The 27726-nt window shown below is 36.7% G+C and overlaps 1 protein-coding gene and 1 long non-coding RNA gene across 2 annotated transcripts in view; one reads left to right on the forward strand and one right to left on the reverse strand.

Moving 5' to 3' along the window:
* Positions 1-27726, forward strand: part of LOC126758889 (uncharacterized) — a 156734-nt gene that overhangs the window by 12847 nt on the left and 116161 nt on the right. The window lies entirely within an intron of this gene.
* LOC126758878 (elongation of very long chain fatty acids protein F) lies at positions 20634-27318 on the reverse strand. Its single transcript, XM_050473297.1, has 5 exons — positions 26816-27318; positions 26562-26752; positions 26202-26345; positions 21542-21647; positions 20634-21385 (listed from the first exon to the last, which is right to left on the reverse strand). The coding sequence occupies exons 1-5, from the start codon at positions 26874-26876 to the stop codon at positions 20802-20804; spliced, it is 1086 nt and encodes a 361-aa protein (XP_050329254.1). The 5' UTR covers positions 26877-27318; the 3' UTR covers positions 20634-20801.

Consider the following 27726-nt stretch of genomic DNA (forward strand, 5'->3'; position numbering starts at 1 on the left):
AGATGTCATACCTTAAATGTACTATTTGAGCAAAGATTTATTTAGACTTTATTTGGTGGTTTTTAGAATTTTATTGGTGTTTCATTTGTACTCTGTAAGAAACAAAATTATATTGAATGCAAAATTTTTTATATGGGGTGTGGTATACAACATTTTACCTATCCATTTGGGCGCGGTTATAACCCGATTTTACTAACCCCATTTTCACACTGAAAAGATTTGTCCTCAGCAGTTCCATTGATATAGCTTTAGAGCTTTATGAGTTAAGTACATAAATTTCAAATATTTCATTAGGTTTGTATATCAATTAATGCTTAGCATTTTATAAGTTTTTGTTTTATGGTAGTTTGGGGGCGTGGCAAAAGTCTGATTACGCGAATCTGCCACTCGACATTTTACTAAAAAAACAAAGTTTCATCATGATAGTTGAATTCTTACTTATGTTATTGGATTTCAACTCATATCCTCATGAATATAGATAAAATAATAAATAAAAAATCAATATCTATCTCAATGAGTTGTTGGTGTTTCAAAAAACCATTAAGTGAACAAAACAATTGTAATCTGTAGCAAGATGATACATATTTTAGGGGCATATTCTGTATGGAAATTGATTAGGGTTCTCTGTATTCGTTATTTACAAAAAAATTTGTATTGCTTTTAAGAAATATGGAAATTTTTGTTGGAAAGATACCCATCTGATCTATTTGCTTTAAATTGTTTTCATGTTAAGAAAAAATTCGTAATTGTTATCTAATGTTTCACTTACATTTGCCTCTTTATTTGAGAAAAATTGCAGTGTTTTAATTCTCTGGGAAATTTCTGCATGAAAAGATCTTAATGAAGACGATGCCGAAGGGGAACGCCGGAGATATGATTCCACATTATTTTACCAACAGCAAATGACATAGATATATACATATATATATCAAGACTACAAGCAGCTCAAGAATATTTACATACTTATTTCTCTCAGCTGCCAGCAACAGCTTAGCGTGCTGCAAATCTGAGTTGAGCACCAAAATACGCCGCAGGCGACGCAAAGTTACTCGCATATCCGCTGCCGGTAAGCCACTTCCTGTTGCTTAAGCAGAAAACCAAATATCATAAGACCTTACGTACACATATACACATATAAAAATATATTTGTATGTGTATATGTGTATGGTGCTGTGAGCGTGCAACAGCGCGCAGGTGAGCAATCGCGAGTGAGTCTTATTTATTAATATTACGTCCTGACTGCAAGAAGCTCTTAAGCATTTAGTGCTGAGGCAAAAAATTAGTGTTGCATGATGCTCGGTGAAGCTTCAAGCGAAAAATTATGCACATACATATTTATGTGTTTACTCAACGCGCCAGATAACCGAGATCAGAGCATCTAATCCAATGAAAAATCACAGTAAGGGAAGACGGTGTAAAGTCGCTGCGAGTAAGCTCGCGGTGGCATGCGTGTATTTGTGTTGGTGGCAAAAGTAACGGTAGCAAGAATTTGATTAGGAAGCTTTGCAAATGTGGCAAAAATTGTTTCAATATCCAACACGAGCGCTTTTGAGGGCGCACTTGCTGTTGCTAACCGCGCGATTGATTGAGTTCCATTAAGGGGGGATGGTGTGTATTCCATTTCAGTTGCGTTAACAACTCTTGACATATGTAAGCGTATACTTACATACACACACCGAGATGAGTATGCGATTGCTCGCCGAGTACTCAGATAAATAAATACATCAGCTTACATAATTCTTTTTCAATTTCAACCAAGCCCACATAACCCACTAGACTTGATCCCCAACACACCCGCATACATATACTCGCATCTCATCAATCCCTAACAGTCTTCGCTGCTGCACTGCGTAGTCCTCTCTTGAAACCTGCGAAATACAAATTGCTCGCTGTGAACGAGTCAAATTGACAGGTGATGAATTCTCGCATTACAGCCGCGTGTGTAGTCGCTGTATGTAAATAGAGGTGGCAACCTCGCATTACGCTGCCAGTTCAATGCGATCGCACACAGTTCGCTGGCGGCGTTAATGCGCACGCCACCGACAAACACGAAATTGCGGTATTTAAACTTTGCAGTCATATAAAATTCTATAAAAATTGTGTGTGAAAAATCAGTTGTAAAGCAGCCTCATAAATTCAGCATGCTTATACCTACATATATACAAGTATGTACGTGGGTGTGTGTGGTGTTGGTACTGCGCTCCAACAGCCAAGCATCCGTGAATTAAGCCTGCCAGATACAGAGGAATTACAATACAAATTACATGGCATGAAATAAGCCTTGTGTGCGGCACAGTGCAGCAAAGTCTTGTTGTTAACAGTTTTATAAATGAGTTTTGAGAGGCAAGGACTTTCCATTTTCATTTTGTTTATTGTTTGTAGAGGTTGGTTTGGTATATCCAGGGTTTATTATAAGGAAAATACAAATCAGATAAAAATAATCTGGTAATCGGTGTGATTCAAAGAGTAATTCATTTCGAGGCTCTCAAATTTTAAAAGAAAAAACACATAATCTTCAAATTTAATTGGGGAATGTTTATTATCATTCGAAAGTATATTTTCTGGCATTTATTTTTTGAAGATTCGCTCTTTCAAATATTGGCCGTGGCTACTTCTCAGATGGTCCATTCTTTAAGTCTAATTTTCGATGACTCGTTCGAGCATTTCGACTGGTAACTGTCGAATGACACGAGTGATGTTGTGCTACAAGGCCTGAATCGAAGCGGGATTGTTCACATGCACTTTAGACTTTGCATATTTCCATAGAAAAAAGCATAACGGTGTGACATCACACAATCTTGGTGGCCAATCGACCGGCCCAAAACGTGAAATTATTTGCTCACCGAGGTTTTCTCTCAATAAATTCATTGATTGATGCGATGTGTGAGAAGTAGCGCCGTCTTGTTGAAATAAAATGTCGCTGAAATTAGGAGCTGCAATTTCAGGCGTCAAAAAGGGGTTATCATGGCGCGACACCGGTCGCCATTGACGGTTACGTTCGCAACGGCATCATTTTTGAATAAATGTGGATCGATGATTTCACTGGTCCATAAACCAAACTAAACCGTTTTATTTTCTGGTGAAGTGACAGCTCTCGAATCTCTTCACTAAAAATCCCAAACCAAGCTGCCGATGCTTCTGGAGAGTCACTAACGATGTGTGTGTCCTGGCGTTGTCCTTAACGGTAAGCTGGTTACTTCCTTCAGATAGACCAATTTTTGGCAGGTCAGAGTTAAGACTTTCAGCTTAAAGAAAGAGCACATAGTGAATGATTTCCTACCAATCAAACCAAAAACATAGCAACATTTTATTTATCGTCAATCCCAGCTTGAGCCGGCGCATCGCGATTCTTACTGACAAGTTTTTTCAGCACGAAATCTTATCTCTATAATGTCATATATGTATCAAAACGGATCGCACTTATATAGCGCTAGATACAGATTAGTAGCCCCGTCTATTGGAAAATATATTATATTCAGCGCTGCTTACTCAACAATCCAATATTCAACATTTTTATTTTTGATTGAGTTTTATATTTATGATGATTTTTATATATTCGCATATTGTTCCTCCCTTGAGTCATTTGTCGTATCTCCAAGACGTGATTTCCGTCTTGACTAAAACGATGTCGTAACTAATTAGGAAAGAAATTTGATTTCATTCGGCATTACTAGGAATAACTACGTCACACACCATTATCAGTTCATCAAATCAAAGTAAAGTACACACTAACTAAACGATTTTCAGATGGAAAAGAGAATCGTCCTATACATGTATATTTTATTTCCTTTGTTTCTTTTGATTTTTCTAGTTTTCGCTACCTTTGGGCTAGTCCTTAAAGTAAAAATTCGCTTGTTAATTTTCAAGTTCTGTAGCTGCTAGCTAACGGCTTTTGTTCCAGGTAAAAGAAAATGAGAGAGGAGAGAATGAAAAACTTGTGAAATATTTTAATAGTTTAGATGACTTTTTCTTCAGTTTTTCTGCTAAAGTCACTGAGAGAATAACTGGTCTAAACGTAAACTATAGTAAATATTTGTTCAAGAAGTGTATTTTATTTGCATAATATAGATAAAAATATGTCAAAAAGTTATTTAATGTAAAGTGAGAGCCAAGTTCTGACACTGACAGAAAGTTATGCTAATGTCAAAGGTTCGATGAAGTCAGGTTAGTCTGCTGTATTCTTTTACAAGGGCATCTCTGGAGACTATTCTGCAACTTAGACACAATTTTCTAGAGGGAGCAATTACAATTCAGTTCCATCATATTTTGCCGGAGATGCTCTCTCCAACACTCATTTAGTACTAGATTCATAAGGGTTCAGAAAAATCGAAATATCCTCAATAATTGAAATTTTGATAAGGTTTCCAAAAATGGACGACATTAATTACATGACTTTTTTGACCAGATGGACTTTTTATATCTGACAGAATTCATGAAGTTACAGCTCAACAAGAGATTTTTGGTCGTAGTATAGGAGTTCACACTAGCTTCTCAAGTTAATCAAATCGCTTCTGAATCGGTCCGAACGTATGTTTTCCACTCTTATGACAGAGTATGACCAATTGTGTGGCAGCGGATTTTTTATTCAAATAAAAGCCCCCAACTCGGAAGCATTCCTCAAAATTATTTGAATATTTTCTATCACTACTTTATTGTCGTTTCACTGAGTTTTGGTTCACAGACCGTGGAACCTCGTTAAGATATTTATGAATTTAAACTTACCAACCATCAAATTTGACTCGGACTGACAAAAAAGCTTTGTTATAGTCTTCCAAATAGGCTCTGGGGAATATTTCTGGAGCGTCATTCGCTAGATTGTTGGAGAGTTTCGACATTGTATCCATAAAACCCAGTCATGATGCATTTAAGGGGTTACATGGGTTTACGAGTTTCAAAAACATCAAGTTTTTTTAATGTCTAATTAAATTCTACAACATCTCTGTTGTTTTAAAATTTCAAGTTGATCCGAGTAATAGTTTCGGAGATACAGCCTTGAAAACTTGTGCGCTCGAGGCTAGCTGGGCTAAGTGCGCCGTTTTTATGAATGTAAGATCCTCGGCTATGTTTTCAAGTATCTCTTTGGGGAGCTCTACTCAATCTCAGTTTTACAAAAGACTCAGGTATTTTGCTACGAGTCTAGCATTGACACGGTTCATACTCAAAGAATTGACCAAAATGTGTTCAGTCAATCCATAATGGATTTTTAAGTGGATGGTACTTAGTTGAGACTCACTTTTACTAACAGGATTTGAGTAGAGGAATCTAAACTACCACCCAAAAGGAACTTCAGCAACATCAGAAGTTTTCGTGGACTTTAGTAGCGAAAAAGCTAAGAACACCCTGATGTTGAATTGACCGAATAATTTTTTTTTAAAGCGCCAATGTAGAAAGTAAAGCTCTTCTCATCTAACTACAATTTGAATGTGTGATTTTTATTAAACATTTTCAGGTTCACCACCCTTATATTATAAAACATATATCAGTCCACATACGATCTTTGATCAACCATCTAACCTAATCTAACCTAACCTTTATATTACATAAATATATCCGTCTCTGGTATTATTTAAGGCACAACAGAAATTGTAGTAGTTTCTCAGTGTCAGATCTTGGAAGTTCCAGCTCATGAGTATAGTGTATAAAACCCCTGTTGAAGGCCTCAGCAGTATGAGTTACTATAATTTACATATGTTTATACATACATACATAATCAGCTAACTACTTCATGACTCCTTTCCACTGTGCGAAAACGGCACTCATATTCATAGGTATACCAAATAACTGTGTTTGTTACGAAACCTTTGCTGCCTCACTGGCGATCTCAGCTGAAAGTGTGTGTTAATGATTGCCAAGCATGCGACAGCAGCTCCACACAAGCATAAACATAAAGTATATATATATATATAAATAAGTATATATACATACATACATTTATTTATGAATGTCAGTATATATGTACATTTTATAAATGTGTGTGTGTGCGAATACAGCTAAAAGACACAAACCAACCGAGCGTGTAAGCGCCTGCACCAACACTAATGTCAAACACCAAGAGAAAAATAGACTGAGGCAATGTGACAGGCAACAGGCGACTGACACTGACTGCCTATCAGGTGGCATAACGGAGCAAACACATGCAAACGCACATACATACATAACTAACGAGTGCTGCGTTGCTGGCAGCAGTTAAAACCGACACGTGGCAGGAGTAAAGTGACTATGCTAATAACAACAAAGACAACAACAACAAGGACGATAGCAACAGCAACAGCTAAAGTGTTAATATTTTTATGCCTAACCTAGGTTAAGTCGCATTTTACACTTCGGATTGGCACTCGGTGCGGCGGTCATGAAAGCAACTGCAAGCGTGTAGAGCGAAAACGGTAATAACGAGAAATGAAGAAGCGGAGATGTACATAATATATAAAATGGCTGCAAGGCTGTGCTGCCAGTTACAGGGTGTTTATGTATGTATATATGTGTTTATATGTATATATGTGTATATATGTATATATGTTTGCATTTGTGTGTATATATATATGTTTGTCAAAAGTACCAAGGACCTTCACAGGTGTTCTATGCGGATATTAATATGTTGGCCGGCAAAAATCAGGCAAGCGGTGAAAGATATTTAAGTACAGCTGCTGGCTGCCGGCGCTGCTGCTGTCCGAGTTGTTGCCTATCGAAGGCACCGAAAATTGCTTTTCTAGTTAATTAATAGTTGATCAATAATTTACGGCATAGTTATAGGCTTTTTAATTAAAGGGGTTATGAAAATTGCGTTTGCGACATGCAACAATCCCGTTGCCTTGCACGCGCTGCAGCAGCGGCGTCGATGTGTGACGTCGTCCGGTCGGGCTTGTGAGAGGCCCCTTAAGCTGCGGCAGGCGAGCGTGAAATTGTAAAATTTTGTGGAAGCTTACAGCGCGCTGATTAAGTATGGCAGCTAATGTGCACACCAAAAAAACCAAATACACCAGAAACGATGAAAATATAATGCCAACAAAAGCAACAACAAAACACAAAATGTTCGAGCAAAATAGGTGTAAGACAAAACATACATACATATGTATATACACACGCGCATGTGCAGCCCGCAACCTCACATATGAAATGTAGTAATATTTTGTTAATTGTTGCTGTTTTTGTTGCATTATTTCCTATTTAATATTAACTGGGTAATAAGTAGTTTATCGCGCTGCAGTTTGAGGAAATTGAAAATTTTGCGATTTTACGCCGCATTGCGACACAAAATTTCGCCATTTTCAATTTGCCTAAACAGCCGGGCCCCCAACCAACCAACCAACGCAGCACCTGAACTAAGCAGTTTGCCAATTTGTACTTTGACCTGCGGATATGCAATATATGCTCTGGCTTGTATATGTGTGTGGCTTGCCTGCGTTGGCTTGAACTTAATTAACATCACAATTTGCCGAATATTAATTTAACAGCAAATTACAAATTAATTGCTGAATTGCAGCAGCGAAGAAAATTCGGTTTCCATAAACATACTCACACATATACATACACACGTATTTTGCTGGAAACTATGCTGTTCTAGAAGCTTTGATTAGTTAGATCCGTATAACGATTACGATAATGACAGGAAATTTTGCTTCGAGCGGAATGGAAATTAATTTTTTGATATTTGAAAAGTTGCATTTTCTTAATATAGAAGCTCAGTGTAATTTTATGAATTTTGTCAAAAAATGGAAATACTTATTTGAATATATACTGTATTAAAATAAAGCTACAGACTTCGTAAAAAGTGATATTCTGGTTTAGAGGCTCGAATTTCGAGCGTTTTTTGGCATTTGATAAAGAAAATTTGAACTTTTTGCTATCAATTATTTTTCTCATTTGTTTATTTGTATTTGAAGACCACAAAAAGTTAATAAAACAAGTAAGGAAGGGCTAAGTTCGGGTGTCACCGAACATTTTATACTCTCGCATGATAAAGTGATAATCGAGATTTCATTAGCCGTCATTTACATATTTTTATATTTTGCTGTAAAATTAATTAGATTAGTAGTTCCTGAGGTATGGTTTTTGGTCAATAAGTGGACGACGCCACTCCCATTTTCAATTTTTAAAAAAAGCCTGGGGGCAGCTTCCTTCTGCCATTTCTTCCGTAAAATTTAGTGTTTCTGACGTTTTTTGTTAGTCGGTTAACGCACTTTTAGTGATTTTCAACATAACCTTTGTATGGGAGGTGGGCGTGGTTATTATCCGATTTCTTCCATTTTTGAACTGTATATGGAAATGTCTGAAGAAAACGACTGTATAGACTTTGGTTGACATAGCTATAGTAGTTTCCGAGATATGTACAAAAAACTTAATAGGGGGCGGGGCCACGCCCACTTTTCCAAAAAAATTACCCCGTCAAAATATGCCCCTCCCTAATGCGATCCTTTGCGCCGAATTTCACTTTAATATCTTTAATTATGGCTTAGTTATGACCCTTTAAAGGTTTTCGGTTTTCGTCATTTTGTGGGCGTGGCAGTTTGCCGATTTTACCCATCTTCGAACTTAACCTTCTTATGGAGCCAGGAAATACGTGTACCAAGTTTCATCGTGATATCTCAATTTTTACTCAAGTTACAGCTTGCACGGACGGACGGACGGACAGACAGACATCCGGATTTCAACTCTACTCGTCACCCTCATCACTTTGGTATATATAACCCTATATCTGACTCTTTTAGTTTTAGGACTTACAAACAACCGTTATGTGAACAAAACTATAATACTCTCCTTAGCAACTTTGTTGCGAGAGTATAAAAACAAGTAAGGGAGGGAAAAGTTCGGATGAGCTCGAACATTTATAGTCTTGCAAAAAATCCTGACATTAGTTATATGGGGGCTAGGCCAAGTTTTCGCTCAAATTTACCTATTTTAGGCACTAAGATAAACTGTTATGAACAAAACACGTTCTCTTATTTTCATTGGCCGATATATGCTTTACAAAGTCACCCGGAAGTTCGATAATCTTTATACTCGATTCCACCCATTTTTGACATACAGACATATCATTACAAGAGAAGGATTATCTCTTAATTTCAGTTACATATCTCACACATTGTTCGATATTTTCGCTCAAAAGTCAACTATAGATACTGGGTCCATATATTCGGTACCTTCGGCTTGAGCAGTTTTGGTTGGATTTGAACAATTTTTGGTTGTAAGGTGACATATTTTAAAAGAATTAGTAGTAGTTGTATTCCGTTGTATTAATTACTCGATTTGGATACGGTGGTGATTTTCAAATTGCAAAATGTTTGATTTTCACATAGAAATGCAATTTTCACAACGCAAAATGCGATTTTCACCATAAATCCCATAAAGCCTCTTGTACCATCTCGGAGGTAAAATATGGGGAGTTATCTTCCGATTTCATCCATTTTTACAGTGTTGATAAAGGTCCTTAAAGGATTTGTCCTTATTTGGTTAATGTAGCTCAAAGGTTTACATAAGTTTCCTCGGGTAAAAACAGTACAACTTTTTTCTCTTATAAAAATTAAATATTTTATAAGAATATTTTATTTTTACAAACAACCACACTACTTGTATTAACAAAGAAATTTTGAAATTCTTGGAAAAATTTATTTTAAACTCGGAAAAAGATGAGCCCGCGTTGGCAGAAAAACTCGTTACAGGATCATCTAGAGTGAAAAATAAGAAAAAAACTGAAAACAAGTTTTTGGCAGACATTTTTACAAAAAATTAAAATTTCATTAAAAGTTTCGGAAAAAAGATGAGCCCGCGTTGGCAGAAAAACTCCTCACAGGATCATCTAGAGTGAAAAATAAGAAGAAAAAAACTGAAAACAAGTTTTTGGCAGACATTTTTACAAAAAATTAAAATTTCATTAAAAGTTTCACGAGAAATGTATATTAAATCAAATAGAGGTCGGGGCCGTTTCCACAATTTCAAAGTTTTTTACCCACAAGTGCTACTGCGACCCCCTGTGTTGTGTTACAATTCTGTATTTTAATTTAGTGCTTAGTTATGGCAGTTTATAGGTTTTCAGTTAATGGCGTTTTTTGAGCGTGTTAGTGGTCCAATTATGCCCATCCATGAACTCGTTTCTTTTTTCCAGGGAACGCGCATGCCAAGTTTCATAAAAATATGTCCATTTTTTCATGCTTGCACGGACGAACGGACTTACAGTCACCCAGTTACTCTATAGCTACATCTTGCAAGAGTGTAAAATTATCCGATTTTAAGTTCATATAAGTTACTGCCAATATTGAAAACGATTTGTTGCAAATTAGCGTATGTGCAATGATGATCTCTCGCGAGTTGCACATATAACACTTTTTGTATTGACGAACTCCTTCAGGTGCACAGGGTGGTTCAGGGAGATCACAATACAATGCGAAATTTTAGTCCCAGCGGTTTCGCTATAGACCTCCTAAAGACCAGGGTGCGTTGTCAGATATGCGCCCTACCATCCTATCTACTTGTACGCAAGTTGAATAAAAAATTGTTTTGTGCAAAAACGCGTTTCAAAAAGTCGCTCACCCGACGCCTTAAGAAGAGATACTCACATTAATAGCTAAAGGCAATAAAATGAGTTGGAACTTCTATTTAAAATGGCAGAAAGAAATTTAAAAGCCGACAAGAAAGTAAGCAGGATGATGTCAGCGCATTGCTGATTTTACTCCACTATCGACTAGAAAATCACGACTTTTTGACTGATTCAAAGAATTATTCTTTAAAGCAGATATACTTGTATACCTTATTTTCAACAAGTTATTGCGTCTTTCCATAAAGCTTCGAAAATATCATGGTTTCAGCTTTTAAAAATGGTGCATAGTGATATGATGAATAAATAAAAAGTATTGTGCTAATTGGCTTTAAATTTCCAAAACATATCCAATTATTCAGTAAATCACAAAAAGTTCTTGTTAATATCGCATATTTTTTGGATTTTCCTTTAACAAAATAATTGAGTTATTTCACTTTTTCTAGCGTCTATTTACCATGACTATATTATACATATATTAAATCCAACATTTATTATACCCTCATAACAATTTTCGGTTAGTATAATTGTTTAGTTGGTCTAACGATTGTTTGTGAATTCTAAAAATTATCTAGGAAGATATAGAGTTATGTGTGCCAAAAATATTTGAAAAGCAAGACTAATTGATTTTCCAATATCTGTCAGTCCATCCATATTTTAGGTAAAACTTGGGATAAGCTACTTATTTCCAAACTCTCTGATACATTGGAATTGGTATTATATACGCGTAAACGGACTATTACTTTCCACTGTCATCTGATATTAGGTAAATACTTATGCTTTGAACAAAGTATTTTAACCATAAGTTTGCCGGATGTTTACATCACTAAGACGGAAACTTCCTTCCCGATCCTGACGGAGGTTTTGGTACTATACAACGCGAGTTTGCATAGACGTTTAAGGTTTGCGGCGAGTTCAGATATACCGACAAACCCTATTCGTGCTGTCGAAGGCGGCTTTAAAATCGATGAAGAGTTAGTGTGTGTCGATACTCCAATCAAAGGTTTTTTCCAAGACTTGATGCATGGTGAAAATCTGGTCGATTGTAGATTTTCCAGGTCTTAAGCTGATAAAGTCCTATTAGTTTGTTGACGGTGGGCTTCAGTCTTTTGCACAGTACGCTCGGTAGAACCTTATTCGCGATTTTTTGGAGACTTATCCCACGGTAGTTGCCACAGATTGTGGTCCATCCCTTTTTGTAGATTGGGCAGAGCACACTTAAATTCTGCAAAGAATATTTGAATAGCTCGGCCGGCAATCCATCGGTTCCCGCCAATATTTTGTTCTTCAGATGAGTAATTGCTATTCGAACTTCTTCATGGTTGGGCAATGGAACGTCCGCTCCATCATCTTCGATTGGGGAATGGGGTTCACCATCTCCTGGTGCTATGCTTTCACTGTCATTCAGCAGGTTGGAGATGTGTTCCCTCTATAATTTCAGTATGCAGTGGGCGTCAGTCACTAGATCACCTTTGGAGGTTCTAAAAGAGTATGCTCGGTTCGTGTGTAGATCGGTTGGCTTGATATCCAAAGTAATAAAGTCGATAGTGAGATTGTTAACCAATATGGAAAAGTTTGTTTTCAATTTTATTCCGATCTCATGTGCCAAGCATATTAATTTCGTTCTTCCAATATGTGAGTTATCTCAATAAAATTAGATGAAAATATTTTCTCGAGCATACTTTAGTTTCAAGACAAACAGAGATGATATCGTCCGAGACCCTTCTCAGTTCCCTTATAATTATTAATCTTCAGAGATATTTTTTCTTATATGATGAAGTTTTCAGGAACCTAGATATACTTCATACGCACTTTTTCCTCACAAATGCGAAGAGTTCTAAACGTTCGGCTGCAGCCACTCTTAGCTCTTCCTTATTTGCTACAATTTTAATACGAGAGTAATAACCACATGTACAATTATATTTTTTTGGATAAAATAGTTGGGATTTCACACCTCTTTAGCAGCGATTTGATGAAATTTTTTGTGAACTTGTATGTACTATATCCAAATAGAATTTTTTCTCAGCATTTCGCATTACATGGTGTTAAATGACTTAACTTTTGTAAATTCATGTTGAGCATAAATGAATTCCTCTTTTTTTCGCTCTCCCACATAATTGTTTTTGTTCGCATTGTTAGTATTTTGTTTTGCGGCGACTTTAAATCACTGCCATCTGTAATGCACATCAACCCTGTCTGTTGCGGACTTTTGCGCTGTCACTTTGCGGTTATTCACCCTATTTTTTCGCACCGAATGCGCTTTTTTCGTTTATTTAATAAAACAAAAACATAAATAAAAATAAAAATCAAAATAAAAAACTGAAAACATTTTTTTATGAAGCATCCTGCGGTTTGATGACTATAGTAAATCAACTAAGTAAGCGCAATTAATTTTTACGCTCATAAAATTAAAATATGATTTTCATTTAAAAACATTAAAGCGCGCAATTGAGCATAGTATCTACAAACTGAATTTAACATTTATTTAATTATGAACTTAACAGTTTATTGCAATTTTACTTAAATAGTCTGCAAGTAAAAAACGCATTGGTTTTCGTGTCCTTTATGAGGCGAATTTTTTTCGTTTTCTCTCCCTGTACTAATTTTAGTCGTTCAAGTACTGTTATTCGTGTTTTGTTGAACAATTTTGTCTCAGTTTGCAGAGATTTTATTAGGTAGAAACGGCCATAGAGACAATTTAGACTCGAATTTTGCAAAAGACTTAGAATCGGACCGTGAAATTCTAGATACTGTGAAATTCTAGATAAATTATTGGTAAAAATGTAATATAAAAAATTATTAAAAGTTCCGGGACGATATTCTGCACACGAGTTGAAGTCGCTGCGAGATCTCCTTTTTCTCTTATTTAATCAGCTGGTGATGTGGTTGGTTGATGTGTAGTGAATGTGGATTGTAAGCTGTGATGATTGGAGAGGTGAGTATGGTGACTGCTTGTCAGTGTTATGAAGTTGAGACTTGATGTGGTCACGTATCCTTATTTATGCACCTATTTTAATTGATTGAGGGTTAGATCAGTCAGGTTTTTTAAAAAAATCAAAATCAGACTTTAAGTCTACAAATATTATTTAATTGATAGAACAGTGCAAAAAAAAAAATTGTCGCAGTTTTTGGATCAGTTCAGTACATAAAATTAATTAGGGATTCAAGAGTATACGCATCTTATAGCACAGATTTACCACAAATTATAAGTCTATACTCAAAGTAACATTTCCTACTACGCACAATTTTTCTGTTGCTTTTGAAAAGGAACGGCTTTTTTTCTTTTTTCTTTTTAGTCTGCCAAAGAAGCTTTAAAATTGCCTCTTTAATCCCTTGATAGTCTTAGTGGAACGGTTAGATATCCACTTGGAGAACGTCGAAGATCTTATAAAATATATAACAGGTCAATTAAAAGTGCCCAGTCTACCATAAAAGCACATTTTTTTGGCAAAACTCGTTTTTTTATTCAAAATAGTTCCCTTAATGGATGATGCACTGATTATAGTGACGCTCCAACTTTTCGATACCATTTTTGTAACACGATTTATCCTTTGCTTCAAAATAGACCTAAGTTTCGGCGATCACCTTTTCATTCGACGAAAACTTCTTTCCAACGTCATTCTCTCAAGATCTGAGCACAGAAAGTAGTCGCTGGAAACAAGATCTGGAGAATACGGTGGATGCGGAAGCAAGTCGAAGCGCAATTCATGGATTTTTTCCATAATTTTTAGTCATTCGTGACACGCTGCATTTTCTTGGTGAAATAGCACTTTCTTTTTCTTTAAATGCGGATTTTTTCAGTGATTTCGTCCTTGAAACGGTCCAATAACACTATGTACATAGCAGTCGCTGTTGATGGCTCTTCATTTTTCAAGACAGTCCATAAAAATTATTTGGATCAGAAAATACTGGAGCCGTAACCTTGCCCGCCGACTGTTGCGTTTTTCCACGCCTTGGACCGGTTTCATCGTGTGCAGTACACTCGGATGACTGCCGATTAGACTAAGGCGATTTAGCTACATATCTCCATCTGTCTGTCCGTTCGTCTGTATATATGCGAACTAGTCTTTCAGTTTTTGAGATACCGATTTGAAATTTCACGTCCGTCCTTTTCTCACCAAGAAACTGCTTATTTGCCGGAACCATCGATAGAGGACCACTATACCATATTATACTAGTATAGCTGTCATACATATAAAGATATTTTTTTTTTTACTACAAGAAATACATCTATGATGGGTACAACAGCTTCGGTGCAGCTGAAGTTAATGTGTTTTTCTTGTTTTTGGTATGAGTCCCTTTCGTGTACGCTAGGTTTTGGCGTACAAAATATTTTGTAATTATTCTTCTTCTTCAGGTTTTTGCTTCCAAAGTCACTCAGGACTACGAGCAGACAATGCACGAGATGAATATAATGGGTTGTCAAAAAAGTCTTGCGGTATTTTCGCTAGTTGGCGCTGAAAGCGCGTAGTTCTAGTTTTATTCGGCGCATCGGGTCATGCTATATCTTTTTTGAAAGCTCATTTCACGCGCTAACACGTGTTTGATTGATTGTCGTTTCTTTTAAGTGATTCGTGAGTTATAGCGTCGCAAACATGGAGCAAAATAAAGAGAAAATACGGCATATTTTACAGTACTGCTACGATAAAGGCAAAAATGCATCTCAAGCCGCCAATAAAGTTTGTGCAGTTTATGGACCAGATACAGTTTCCATTTCCACCGCACAACGATGGTTTCAATGTTTTCGTTCTGGTGTAGAGGTGGTCGAAGATGCGCCACGCTCCGGAAGGCCTGTCGTCGAAAATTGCGATAAAATCGCTGTCGAAAGAGACCGGCATAGTAGCAGCCGTAGCATCGGTCAAGAGCTGGGCATGAGTCATCAAACCATTATAAGCCATTTGAAGAAGCTTGGACTCACTAAGAAGCTCGATGTATGGGCGCCACACGAATTAACGCAAAAAAACATCTTTGACCGTATCGACGCATGCGAATCGCTTCTGAATCGCAACAAAATCAACCCGTTTTTGAAGCGTATGGTGACTGGCGATGAAAAGTGGGTCACTTACGATAACGTAAGGCGCAACCGGTCGTGGTCGAAAAGCGGTGAAGCGGCCCAGAAGATGGCCAAGCCTGGATTGACGTCCAGGAAAGTTCTTCTGTGTGTTTGGTGGGATTGGCAGGAAATAATCCACTATGAACTGGTCCCCTATAGCCAAACGCTCAATTCGGACCTGTACTGCCAACAACTGGACCGCTTGAAGGCAGCACTCATGCAGAAGAGGCCATCTTTGATCAACAGAGGCCGAATTGTCTTCCATCAGGACAACGCCAGGCCACATACATCTTTAGTGACGCGCCAGAAGCTCCGGGAGCTCGGATGGGAGGTTCTTTTGCATCCACCGTATAGTCCGGATCTCGCACCAAGTGATTACCACCTGTTTCTGTCCATGGCGAACGCGCTTGGTAGTCTGAACTTGGCCACAAGAGAATCCTGTGAAAATTGGCTCTCCGAGTTTTTTGCCACTAGGGAAGCGAGCTTCTATGAGAGGGGCATTATGAAGTTGGCATCTCGTTGGGAACGCGTCATCGAATAAAACGGCGCATATTTGACTTGAATCGCATTATCGTAACCAATTTTTTGAACAATTGAAAATTCAATAAAAAATACCGCAAGACTTTTTTGACAACCTAATACTTGTAGCTTGAAGATAAATTATATGCATAAGTTTGTTTTAAGTTTTGTGTATAAGAGTTCTAATAGATTTTGTGCTTCGATTAGTCTTAATAATATTGTTTTTTAATATAGCCTTAATAAAAGAAGCAGTTATTGTGTAGCTCTTTCATGCAAACCTAACGCGGTTATTAGGAGTAGAAATAGTTTGAAAGAATCAAAAGATAGTTCTTTAAAGAAGGTATTCTGACAGCATTTCTTATATGTAAAGTTCTCGTGCAAAGAACTATTGTTTTGTAATGATAGCTTGCATGTTCAATATATGTGCATAGAAACTCTTTCGAATGACTATATTATTCCTTTGCATATAAAAGTACCATAATTGTTCACAAAAATAATACAAAATGTTTGTAATACCTTAAACTTATAGCGCCAGATGATGATATACTATATATAAATATGTTCAAGGTCTCCAGATAAAGATATTTCTGAATGACTGTTGATTCGTCTGATCATGTAAGAATAACACAAGTCAAAATTGAGATGCCTTGACAGAACTTGGTATATGTGTATCTTCACTATCCAATCTCACTTCAGTTCCTGAGATATCCATCATAATAATATGATTATCAGACGTCCCCTTCTTACTATTTGCTGCTATTAATTTATTATTTGCTTCTCTATTAATTGTCTTACTGTTGTTTTAATAATATTTATATTAAAAGAATATCAGTCAAACGTACAATATTGGTTTGACAATGAAAAATATATGATTGATTAATATTCCTTTCCACAAATATTGCAAAAAAAGTCAATTGAAGGTGAAAATTTGCAGTAAGCACTTTTTAAACTGCAGACCAATAAAGTAATTTTTACTCAAATCGCTCGCTCTCGTAATTCGATTAGCAAATAAATAATTGCAAACAACAACTTTAATAGTAAAAAAACAATACAATAGCAAATAATAATGAAAGCAAAAAATGACGCAGTGGAAATAAATAAATTTTTATTAAATAAAATTGCCTCTACTCAAATCAGTGGGTCGCAAACGCTGTAAGAAATTGCAGAGTAAATATGGCTTGGCAAAATTGCACTCGTTCTTCTCCAACCGCACATCAATGATGTTTGTTTTTGTTGAATATTCATATGTGTCTCACCACAATGGTTGTAATGGCATTGGACTGCATTGGCAATAAGCCACTCGTATCTTGTTTCAATATATTGAATCGGGCAAACAAGCAAATAAATTAATTCAATCCTTTAATGCGAACACAAATACACAGATGTATACAAACAGAAATGTGTGTGTGTGTGGGTGAAAATGCCATGGTCAGCACAATAGCAAGGACTAAATTGCAGTAAATATGAAGCTTATTTTCTTCAGCTACGAGTTGTTAGGAAGCTAATTTTGTGGACTAATTGAAAATAGAGTTGCTAGTATTTTCTGCTTTGTAATTATACATACATATATACAAAAAAGGACCGATATTATATATTGTAAGATGAGTGTTTTAGGGTATTCTATTCTGTAACTATTTATTTTTCCGGATCTTCCTGTCTGTCAGAGTAAACATGCTAATAGACTTACTTTGTGTTCATCTAGTGTTGACTTAATGCCTGAATTGTTACGATGGTGTGTTTTTAATAAATCGATCTGAGTTCAGACGGTCTCTAACCCATCCATCTTATTTATCTTTTGTAAATAGTGAATTTGTGTAAGCACAACTCAATAATATTAGTTGATATTGAAAGGCTTTGTCTCAAACAGACAACACATTAACCCCTTTTGTGGATTTTGCAGATCCTACCAAATTATGTATATGACTTCGTTTTTTCTTCTTGCTATATCAGTCAGAAGTTCGTTTACTTTACTTTAGGCATATTCTTGCATAAAATCCAACACCCTCGGAGTTTTCGAGAAATGAGGTTGGAAACTGGATTGTAAGTAGTGAGGATAGCCACAGCTTCTCCTGGATGCTCATTTTCCCCACCTACGGAAGAATTAACCATTGGGGTCTAAAGAAGGCTTTACAGCTTTTCAGACTTTTAGACCTCATTTCGGTGGCTTGGAGGCAGAAGGCGTTCATCTCGAAGGCCTGTGAAAGTTCTCATGACACTGCTAAGGACTTCTGATTAGGGTCCAAGAAATATCTTCAGCATGCCTATAGCAAAGGTGGGTCGGTCGACACTGAGTTATATTTACTCGGTAGTGTCCTGACTTGAGGTAACCCTTATAAAAAATACTATAGTATCTTTCTTGATATCGAGGCGGCTTACTTACTTACTGCCGGACGAGGTTATTGGTGCTCTCAATAAATTCGAGGTCGAAGCTAATATCATGCATATCATCTATAGTCTCCTACGCGACAGAATGCGCGGACATTACCGAAAGTATATAGGGGCACTTCGCTAGGTGGCGTACATTTCCTCTTCCTCTGGATCGTAGTGGTAAACGACTTTTTGAAGGAACTTGATTAACGAGGCTGCAATTGGTTGCCTTCGCGGACGATTCAGCTGTTTTGTTAAAGGAAAATTCCTAACGCCGTTTACGATCTCATACACTCTGATAGCCGAGCGGCTATACTGGTTTTGACCATGGCTCATTAGAACCAGCTTCAACCTTTTCCATATTAGACTTGTGTGGCCGGCCCGTCACAGCGGAATCACCGGCAACTGCAATGCTCGCGAGCTTGTTAGGGAGGTCACCCTTACCCCAATTTCATCAGACTAGAAGTCAGTCGGTTGTCCGATTTCTTTTTACGCTCTAACGCTGGACCTATGGACCTCCAGTGGGTTTGGCGGACGCTGGTCAACAGCCTGAACTTGTACGACTGCGAGATCCTTCTGACACCATTTAAACCATAAGTGGTCTACCGAACTACTTGCCCTAAGCATAGTTAATATCGCCGCCATTGTAGATGTTCTGACTGAACACTGTCCAATGCGGATGTTCTTTGTAAAAGCTGTATGGAGGAAAGCGAGGTGGAATCATCTTGTATTTATCTCCTCCCATGCTCAGCTTACGATTGGTTTGAGATTGAATTATCTCGGTAGACACACCTTCGAAGAACCTAGCGAAGTGGCTGCGATTGATATTGACCCTACAACCTAAACTAATCATTACCTAAACCTAACTTGGTACACTTACTGATCTTTAGTCCACTCTCAACGAATAAAGACCAAACACACTAAATCACCCATTATTCACGTGCTGTTATATGGTGCAGAGGCATGGACGATGACAACATCTAATTAGTCGACGTTACAAGTTTTTGAGAGAAAAGTTCTGCGGAAGATTTATGGTCTTTTGGGCATTGGCAACGGCGAATGCCGCAGTTGATAGAACGATGTGCTGTACAAGATATACGATAATATTGACTTGTTCAGCGAATTAAAAGACAGCGGCAACTCTGGCTAAGACATGTCATTCGAATGGTCAGGATGGAGAAGAACCTGGCTACAGTTGGGATCTCCGATTGGCGCCAAACAGCGAGGACGAAAAAGGACTGGCGCGTTGTTATTAATTCGGCTATAACCCCAAAAACGGTGTCTGCGCCAAAAAGGAAGAAGAAGAAGTATTCTAACTCTTGCCTGAATATGTATAGTTAAAAAATTAACTGTCAACTCTATTGGCTGTATTTGTCGGCCCAGATTAATGCTTTTGATTATAACTCTTGTATTGCTTGGTCTTTCCCCTGAAAGAGTCTTTTATCAGATATTTTGCTCAGGTTTCTTAATGCTTTTTCTCTTTATCAGTACTTCGAGTTTTTTACAATCACGATTTGCGACTAAATTTATATGCTATGGTTTTCAAATATGACATTATGTTTCACAACATGATTCGGTCCTTCTTGTAATAGTTACACTGATTCATTAATTCTTCATCTTTCCATTTATTATGCCAAGTTTGCGAAACAGATTGTTTGTACGAGTAGCACTATTAAAGGTTATTCTATTCAAATAAATAGGTTCCAAAATGAAACTCATATGTTCTATTGGCTGAGCCTGAGTTAGCTTTTCCTTATACCTGGACATGTGGACCCTAATTTTTACCACATTCCTATGAACCATTTGATTTCGTTGTGTTTCCCCTTCCATTTTCGCGTAAGCAAATTAGCAGAATACTTAAAACTCTAGCACTAAAAATCCCACGAAAACGAAGAGTCTGATTTTTTAAGAGCAATTAATAAAATAATTTCCATTTTTCTATGGCCATCCCGTAAGTTGGCCACCAAGATCATGCGATTTAACGCCTTTAGACTATTTTTTGTGGGGCTACGTCAAGAAAACAGAAGAGTTATACTTACTTTCGATGGACCACCTCCAAAAAGTTCAAAAAGTAGTGTCATGAACCAATCTAACGTTTCAAATAAAGAACCGATAAAGTTATCAAGCTTTATGACGAAGACTCAGTTTCATTAATCAAAAGCACACTAACGCTCAATTCGGTCGTTTAATACTTCATTGCTGAAATTAACTATTTTACACAGAAAATATTTTTGATTAAAAGACTAAATAAGTGTAGCATTTTGTTTAAATAAAAAATAATAATTAAGAAAAAAATCAAATGAACGGAAGTGAAAAATCCACGATTATATTACTTTAACTATATTTCGCTTTATGCAAACTAGACGCTGGCACAGCTGGGAGTTGCTTCCCACTTGCCGTATTGCCACTTGAATTCAATTGCTCGGACGTCTGCGTGACGCATGTCTGCTGCAGACGCTGCTCGCATTGATCCGACTCGACGGAGGTTAACGGTGTTTGCACATTGACCGACTGTTTGCGTTGCGTTGCCGCGTCGCCTTGCTGTTGTGAAGGCGTCTGCGAATTTTGCAGCTGCTTTTGCTGTTGCTGTTGTTGACGTTGACGTTGCTGCTCCCTAGACAGCAATTTCGGTTTCCTTATGTATTCCTTGTAGTAGAAATCGAGGAACAAGGCAAACATGAATAGATTCTGTATAAGGCCGACAAAGGATATAATCAACGGATGTTGGCAATGGTTGCGCACGATGGCCATCAAAAAGTGTATGAATAAATAGCCGAATTGTAGCAGCTGCAGCTGGGTTATGTGACGCTTCCACCAGAGGGCGCGTTTGACGGTCCACACGGACGTCACAAAGTAATAGCCATACATGACGGTGTGTATGAGGGCATTGATGACGCCTATCATGGTGCTGTGACTGCCTGTGGGCGCGAGAGAAAGTGAAATATATTGCAAATTAATATTTTCTTTAACTAAATTCACTTATTAGTTATTTTTAACGCTATTGTAAGCTGAATTTGTAGCTTGAACATGGCACAGTGTTGTATGTGCATGTGTTGCTACGCGGCGAAACTTACCTGTCAAGAAGGTCGTGAACGCGTAAACAGCGAAAACCATGCCGGCGTGATGATAAACATGCAAAAAGGTGATTTGATTGTTTTTCTTGCGCAGCACAAAGAAAATCTGCAAGTAAACAAGTTGAGAGGTGTTGTTGAAAGAAACGGAAAAAAAAGAAGAGAAAGAAACGAGAAAAGACTTTAAGTTCGGCTGCACCGAAGCTATAATAATCTTCTCAGGTGCATTTCTTATAAAATTAAGGGTATAAAATTATATTTATATTAATTTTGAGCGGTCAGTTTGTATAGCAGCTATATGTTATAGTCGTCCGATTTTGAATTTTTTTTTCAGATTATAGCATTGCTTTAGACAATAATCTGTGATTAATTTTGGGTCGATATCGTGTAAAATGAAAAAGCTTTCCATACAAGGACTTGATTTTGATCGATCAGTTTGTACGACAGCTATAAGCTATAATAGTCCGATCTGAACAATTTTTTCCGAGATCTTACTATTTTCTTGTATAATATTCTGTGATAAATTTCGGTAAGATATCTCATGAAATGAAAAAGCTTTTCATACAAGAGCTTGATTTTCATTAGTCAGTTTGTATAGCAGCTATATGTTATAATAGTCCGATCTGAACAATTTTTTCGGAGATATTACTATTACTCTGACCAATAGTTCACGATAAATTTCGGGAACATAGCTTCACAAATAAAAAAGTTTTCCATACAAGGACTTGATTTTGAGTGATCAGTTTGTATGGCAGCTATATGCTATAGTGATCCGATATTTTTGATTCTGTTAACTGAGCAGTTTATTGAGGAGAAAAAGACATACGCAAATTTTCAGTTGGATATCTCGAAAACTAAGGGACTAGTTCCCATGTATATAAACAGGCACATGGGTAAAGGTAAATCGACTCAGCTCGTGTGTATATCCGCTTAGGCTCTCCGACGTGTTCGACTGGGGGCTATAAACACTTTGATTTGTTTAAGATATCAAAACATGTCTTGTGCAGGGTATAAAAAGAGGAAGACGGAATGTGAAAAAGTGCAAACGAAATCAAATCTAAAGAATACAAGCAATAAATTTATTCAGCGAAATTCCATATTTCCACTATACATACATACAAAAACAAATAGATTTGTGGCTACACATAAATGTACATATAAATCTATTTACTTGTATATATACATACCTACATATACACCATATATCGTTTCATTGGTGTTAGTGCGTTGTCTAAAGCCAGTTGGCAGCTGCCTGCCAGACTAACCGAAATGAAAAACGTTTATAGCTTGGCCTTCAGCTCGGCGCATACAATTACACACACATTCAACATCTAAACCAAACCACACCTATTGCATATTCTGATATACACACGCACATACAAGCAATTTGATGCTGTCTGCGATAATGTCGATAGAAAATTGAATTTTGTTTGTTGATAGAAATCGAATTGATACTCGACATGTTTACCGTTGCTGCAATATAATACGCTCGGCATTCTCACCTTGAGATTTTTCTGCATTCATAAACTTAAACATAAATTGCCAGCGTTTTTATACTTGTATGTATGTGTGTGTGCGCTTGTGTGCATGGCTTAGTGTTTCGAAGAAAGTTGTGCTTTAACCTTAATGGACTAATTGTTTTAATGCAGTTAACTTTCTAGTGTTGAAGTGATATAAATTTGTAGAGAGATTTGTTTTACGGTTATGGCTGGCATAACATTTCATTATATCTGTGCTGAGTTTAGCATTATGGACCTTATTGATTGGTAGTGCTTCACACGTTGTTGTTGCGTTTTTACTTTGTCTGTACTAAGAGAAAGGAACGCATCCTCAGTGGTTTCTCTTTACTTTAAAGATTCAGTGAGCTGTATTCTCGGTGGTTTAACCAAAAGTTGCTGCTCTCTGGGCAGCTCTCTGTATAATGCATTCAATACTAAATGGGATCCTCTTGAGGATAGCTTTCAGACAACGGACAAATGTCAGCTTACGTCAAAATTTATCGAAATCCGACTATAACTTTTTAAGACCTCAGACAAATATGTAGACTGCAGTAAATATGGCTGATGTTTTACTGAGGTCTGTCATTACATCAGGTCTTTGTGCTAGAAATGGGTAAATCTGGTCAATACTTCTCTTAGCTTTCATAAACCTAATAAAAATATTTTCGAACTTCCGGTTGACTTTATACCCCTTCTATCGGTCAATATGTAAGACATCTTAATGAAATTCAGAAAAATCCCTTTAACTTATGTATGAACAATCTGTGAGATTTCTTAATGAAATTCTGAGAGCATTAGTTTCTGTTAATGATATGCCGTAATACCAAAAATGGATAAAAATTGATCAAAATTTATCAAAATATTCCCTAGCCTCATATATCTTATGCATATAAGAAAACTTATAAAAGTTATATAAAAACTTTAAGGTTCCGGTTGATTTTATATCGTAAATACTGGCCAGTATGTATGATAAATAACAGTTTTTGCTATATCGTCCAAAAGCTATAAGATATTTTAGCAAAATTAAGTGAAATTATAATTTTGATTATACAATAGTTTGATGCCAAAAAGGTGCGATATTGCTCCACGAATTACCTCTGCACCGATATACTGAATATATTGTCAGTCAGTGCGAGATTTATTTTCACAAAATTCAATGAAAACATCTTTTCGAGTAAAGTGGTACTCATATATCATATGTAACACGTGGTTTCCCTTAATATTTCGGGATTATGCAGTCCGAGTATTGCCATCTGACAGTTCAAAACTTTAACGTAAACCTTGAAATTTTTTATGTTAGGCACACCCAGGACGTTTTGACATACAAGCGCTATTTTTATTGTTTACAGTAACTTAAAATATTCATCTCGGTCAAAAAATGGTATTAAACCCCGAAAATTTTCGAGCGATTACTTTTTACAACTTTCGACGAGAATTAACTCAGCAACAGTGCTTGGATGACCTTAATTCAATTTTTGACGATGAAACTCCATCAAGGACTAGTGTTTATCGGTGAATTCAATCGAGGTCAAGACGAATTGTGTGAAGGCCGTCCAAAATCAGTTGTTGTTCCAGAAACTGTTTGTGCTGTGCGCAAACTGATATTGCAAGATACTCATGTGGCCTTTCGTGATATAGAGACAATTGTATACATCAGTGGAATCAGCATATATTCAATAGTGAGCTTTTGACTATTAGAAAAATTACGTTGGCTCTCATACAATGGTCAAAAGCAACCAAACCACTAAACAGTAAAACTTTTTTTGGCAGTTGTCTTTCAAGAAATCGGGAAAACCAACCGCCGAAGACGGTTGATGCGAGCTGTGACACATCGGCCAAACAACTGCATTCTTGAGCATCGATTTGATGAATCATTCTCCGTATAGTCCTGACTAGCCATGGAATGACTTTGATCGTTTTTAAAAAATAAACTAAGAGGTCAACGTTTGTCAACACTTATGCGTTCAGAAGACATGTTTTGGAGATACCTCAATCGGAGTGGCAAAAATGCTTCGACAATTGATTTAATCGCTTGAAAAAGTGTATAGATCTTAATGGAGAATATTTTGAAAAACAATAAAGGAATTTTCGAGGATTCAAGTTTTTTTTCTCTATTCCCTAAAAATTAAAAGCAAACCTTTTTTTGTGATTTCAGACTCTCTTCCTAACGATAAACTGTCAAATATGTTATATGTGAATGACTTTGGGTTGAACCTTGTACCCCAATTTACTAATTTCCCACCCTCTAGTATATATTTTTCATATGCACAACTCTGCACTAAATTTAGCCTCAGCTTTAATTATATCAAAGGAGATTTGAATATAGTTATCTCAGACTCGAAGCGAAATATATGAAAATTAAACTAAGTCTAACTGCGACCCATAATATAGGTTAGTGAGATACCAAATTTTATTGTAATATGTATTTTCGGTGTCTTCGAATAGTGGATTTCTTTTGAAATATTTTTTGATAAAAAATTTTGGAAGAAGTTGATCATGAGAAGATCTGCTTCCAACAAGACGGCACTACGTGAACAACCGAATTATGACAAGAAAAGTTTGGAGATTCGATTATTTTAAGAAGTAGTAACATTGAATCTAATAAGTTGTGATCATTAGACTATTTCTTGTTGGGTTTTTTCAAGTCCTTGGTCTTTAGCAATAATACGGGCTTTCTTTAAGCGTTAGAAGACAACATTGAACATGGTATTCACAACATAGGAATCGATTTAGTGGAAAAAGTACTCGAAAATTGAATTTGTTCATCGAATTCGTTCTTGCAAAAGATATCATACAGGCCATTTTAGTGAGGATATATTGAGAATTTAATTATATCGATTGTACTTCACATTGAATAAAAAACATTTGAATTTCCTTAACAATTAGTGTGTTGTTTTTTGAAAAGAAATCATATCACTGTCATTAGAAAATCCTATATTCGGATGACTTTCACTATTACAAAATTAAATTATATTTTAAGTTTAAATACTTAATCACTTTTAAGATACTTCTTACACCAATAAATTATGCACACTTCAAAGCCACACAGACCATTGGCACACCCCCTCTTGTGAAGGGTACTCTCTCTAACCAACATATTCACACTTACCCAGCCACACACACATACATGCTCAGTTGTATTAACCTTTCAGTGGTTGGCTTACCGTATCAAGTAAATCTAAATACTTGGTGATGTAATAGAGATAGGTAAGATAAATGACTATCCACATCCAGGGCTCGGTGTTGGTGTGGTCAATCGGTTGACATGTTAAGCTGAACTCCTTGCGCATATACGAATTCGGTACGCCCTGGTTAGAAAATGCCGGAAAGAAAAGCAAAAAAAAACAAGTAACAGTAAATCAATAATACATAGAAAAAAGTAACTGAAGTGAAGTGAAGTGGTGCCATTAACAAAATTAAAAATTCCACATTAAAAAGCCACAAGCATGCACAAAATACACACAGACACACGCACACACAAGAAAGCATGATTATACATATGTATGTATGTATATTATACTCACAACAAAAAATATAATTAAGTTGGCAAGCACTTGTATCGCATTATAAACGCGCATGATATATTTCAAGTTGAATGGCTTTCGATTCTCCATCCATTTGGGACCGTAATGCAAAACAAAGGACAAATAGGCAATAAGGCAAACGGCCACGGGCAGCGGCGAGCCCACCAGCGGCAAATGTTGCACGCGCGGATCTGCAAGGAAAAGGATATCCCAATAGGGTTTTTGAAATTTTTAACTGTAATTGGCTAACATACCTTTGTGCTGCTCGAATATATCATGCAATAGCCGATAAATATATTTGATTATATAAGCCATGTTTATTTAAAAAAAATATATAAAAAAATCGAAACTTAAAATTTTCTTATGGAGCAGCAGAGTTCATTCACTTCTATTTCTTCAAGGTTAAATTGCTTTAATTATAGATTTTTATATAAAAAAAACACCACTCTTTATCCACTTCACACTGTTGTCCTGTACTGTTAATATTCCGGTTCCCTGTACTGTTCGAAATTTTATACTCCAATCCACACTTCCGTTGATCATCTGATCACTTTCGCGTGCGTAAAGGAAACTGCTGAAACGCCTGCGTATATTTATTTGCCTACTTATGACACACAACACTAATCCACACACACTCACGCACACGCAAATGACAAAGTACGACGGCTCAGTTGCTTGGGAAGTGATGGTGCGCGCTACTCAAGGTGTTCGCTGTCGCGTCTGCAGTTGAAATGAGCTTCGCCTGTGCGCCATGTAAACTTGGAATTGAACTTTTTTACAAGCGCGCACAATTCATCGGCCCCTTTTCTTAGTTTTGTATAAATAATTTATCATTAAGCGGTTCGTACGTTGACCAGTGCTCTGATTTGTTGTAAATAATTAGCAGTTTTGCATATTCATGCACAGCAGTGGGCACGAAATTGGAAATACTTTACATATTTCTTAAATATAGGATTACAGCATTAACTTCTAATCAAGACTTAGAAAAGCCTTTATCATGATTATTATTGGTTAGTTTTTATGGCAGCTATATACTATAGTGGTTCAATATCGGTGCATTCTAATAAATTTGCAGCTTTGCAGAAGTGGTTGATAATATCGTCTATCTTGGAATCGGCATTAACACCAACAACAACGTCAGCCTCGAAATCAAACGCAGAATAAT

The sequence above is a fragment of the Bactrocera neohumeralis genome, chromosome 5 (assembly GCF_024586455.1).
Source record: "Bactrocera neohumeralis isolate Rockhampton chromosome 5, APGP_CSIRO_Bneo_wtdbg2-racon-allhic-juicebox.fasta_v2, whole genome shotgun sequence".
NCBI classification, from domain to species: domain Eukaryota; kingdom Metazoa; phylum Arthropoda; class Insecta; order Diptera; family Tephritidae; genus Bactrocera; species Bactrocera neohumeralis.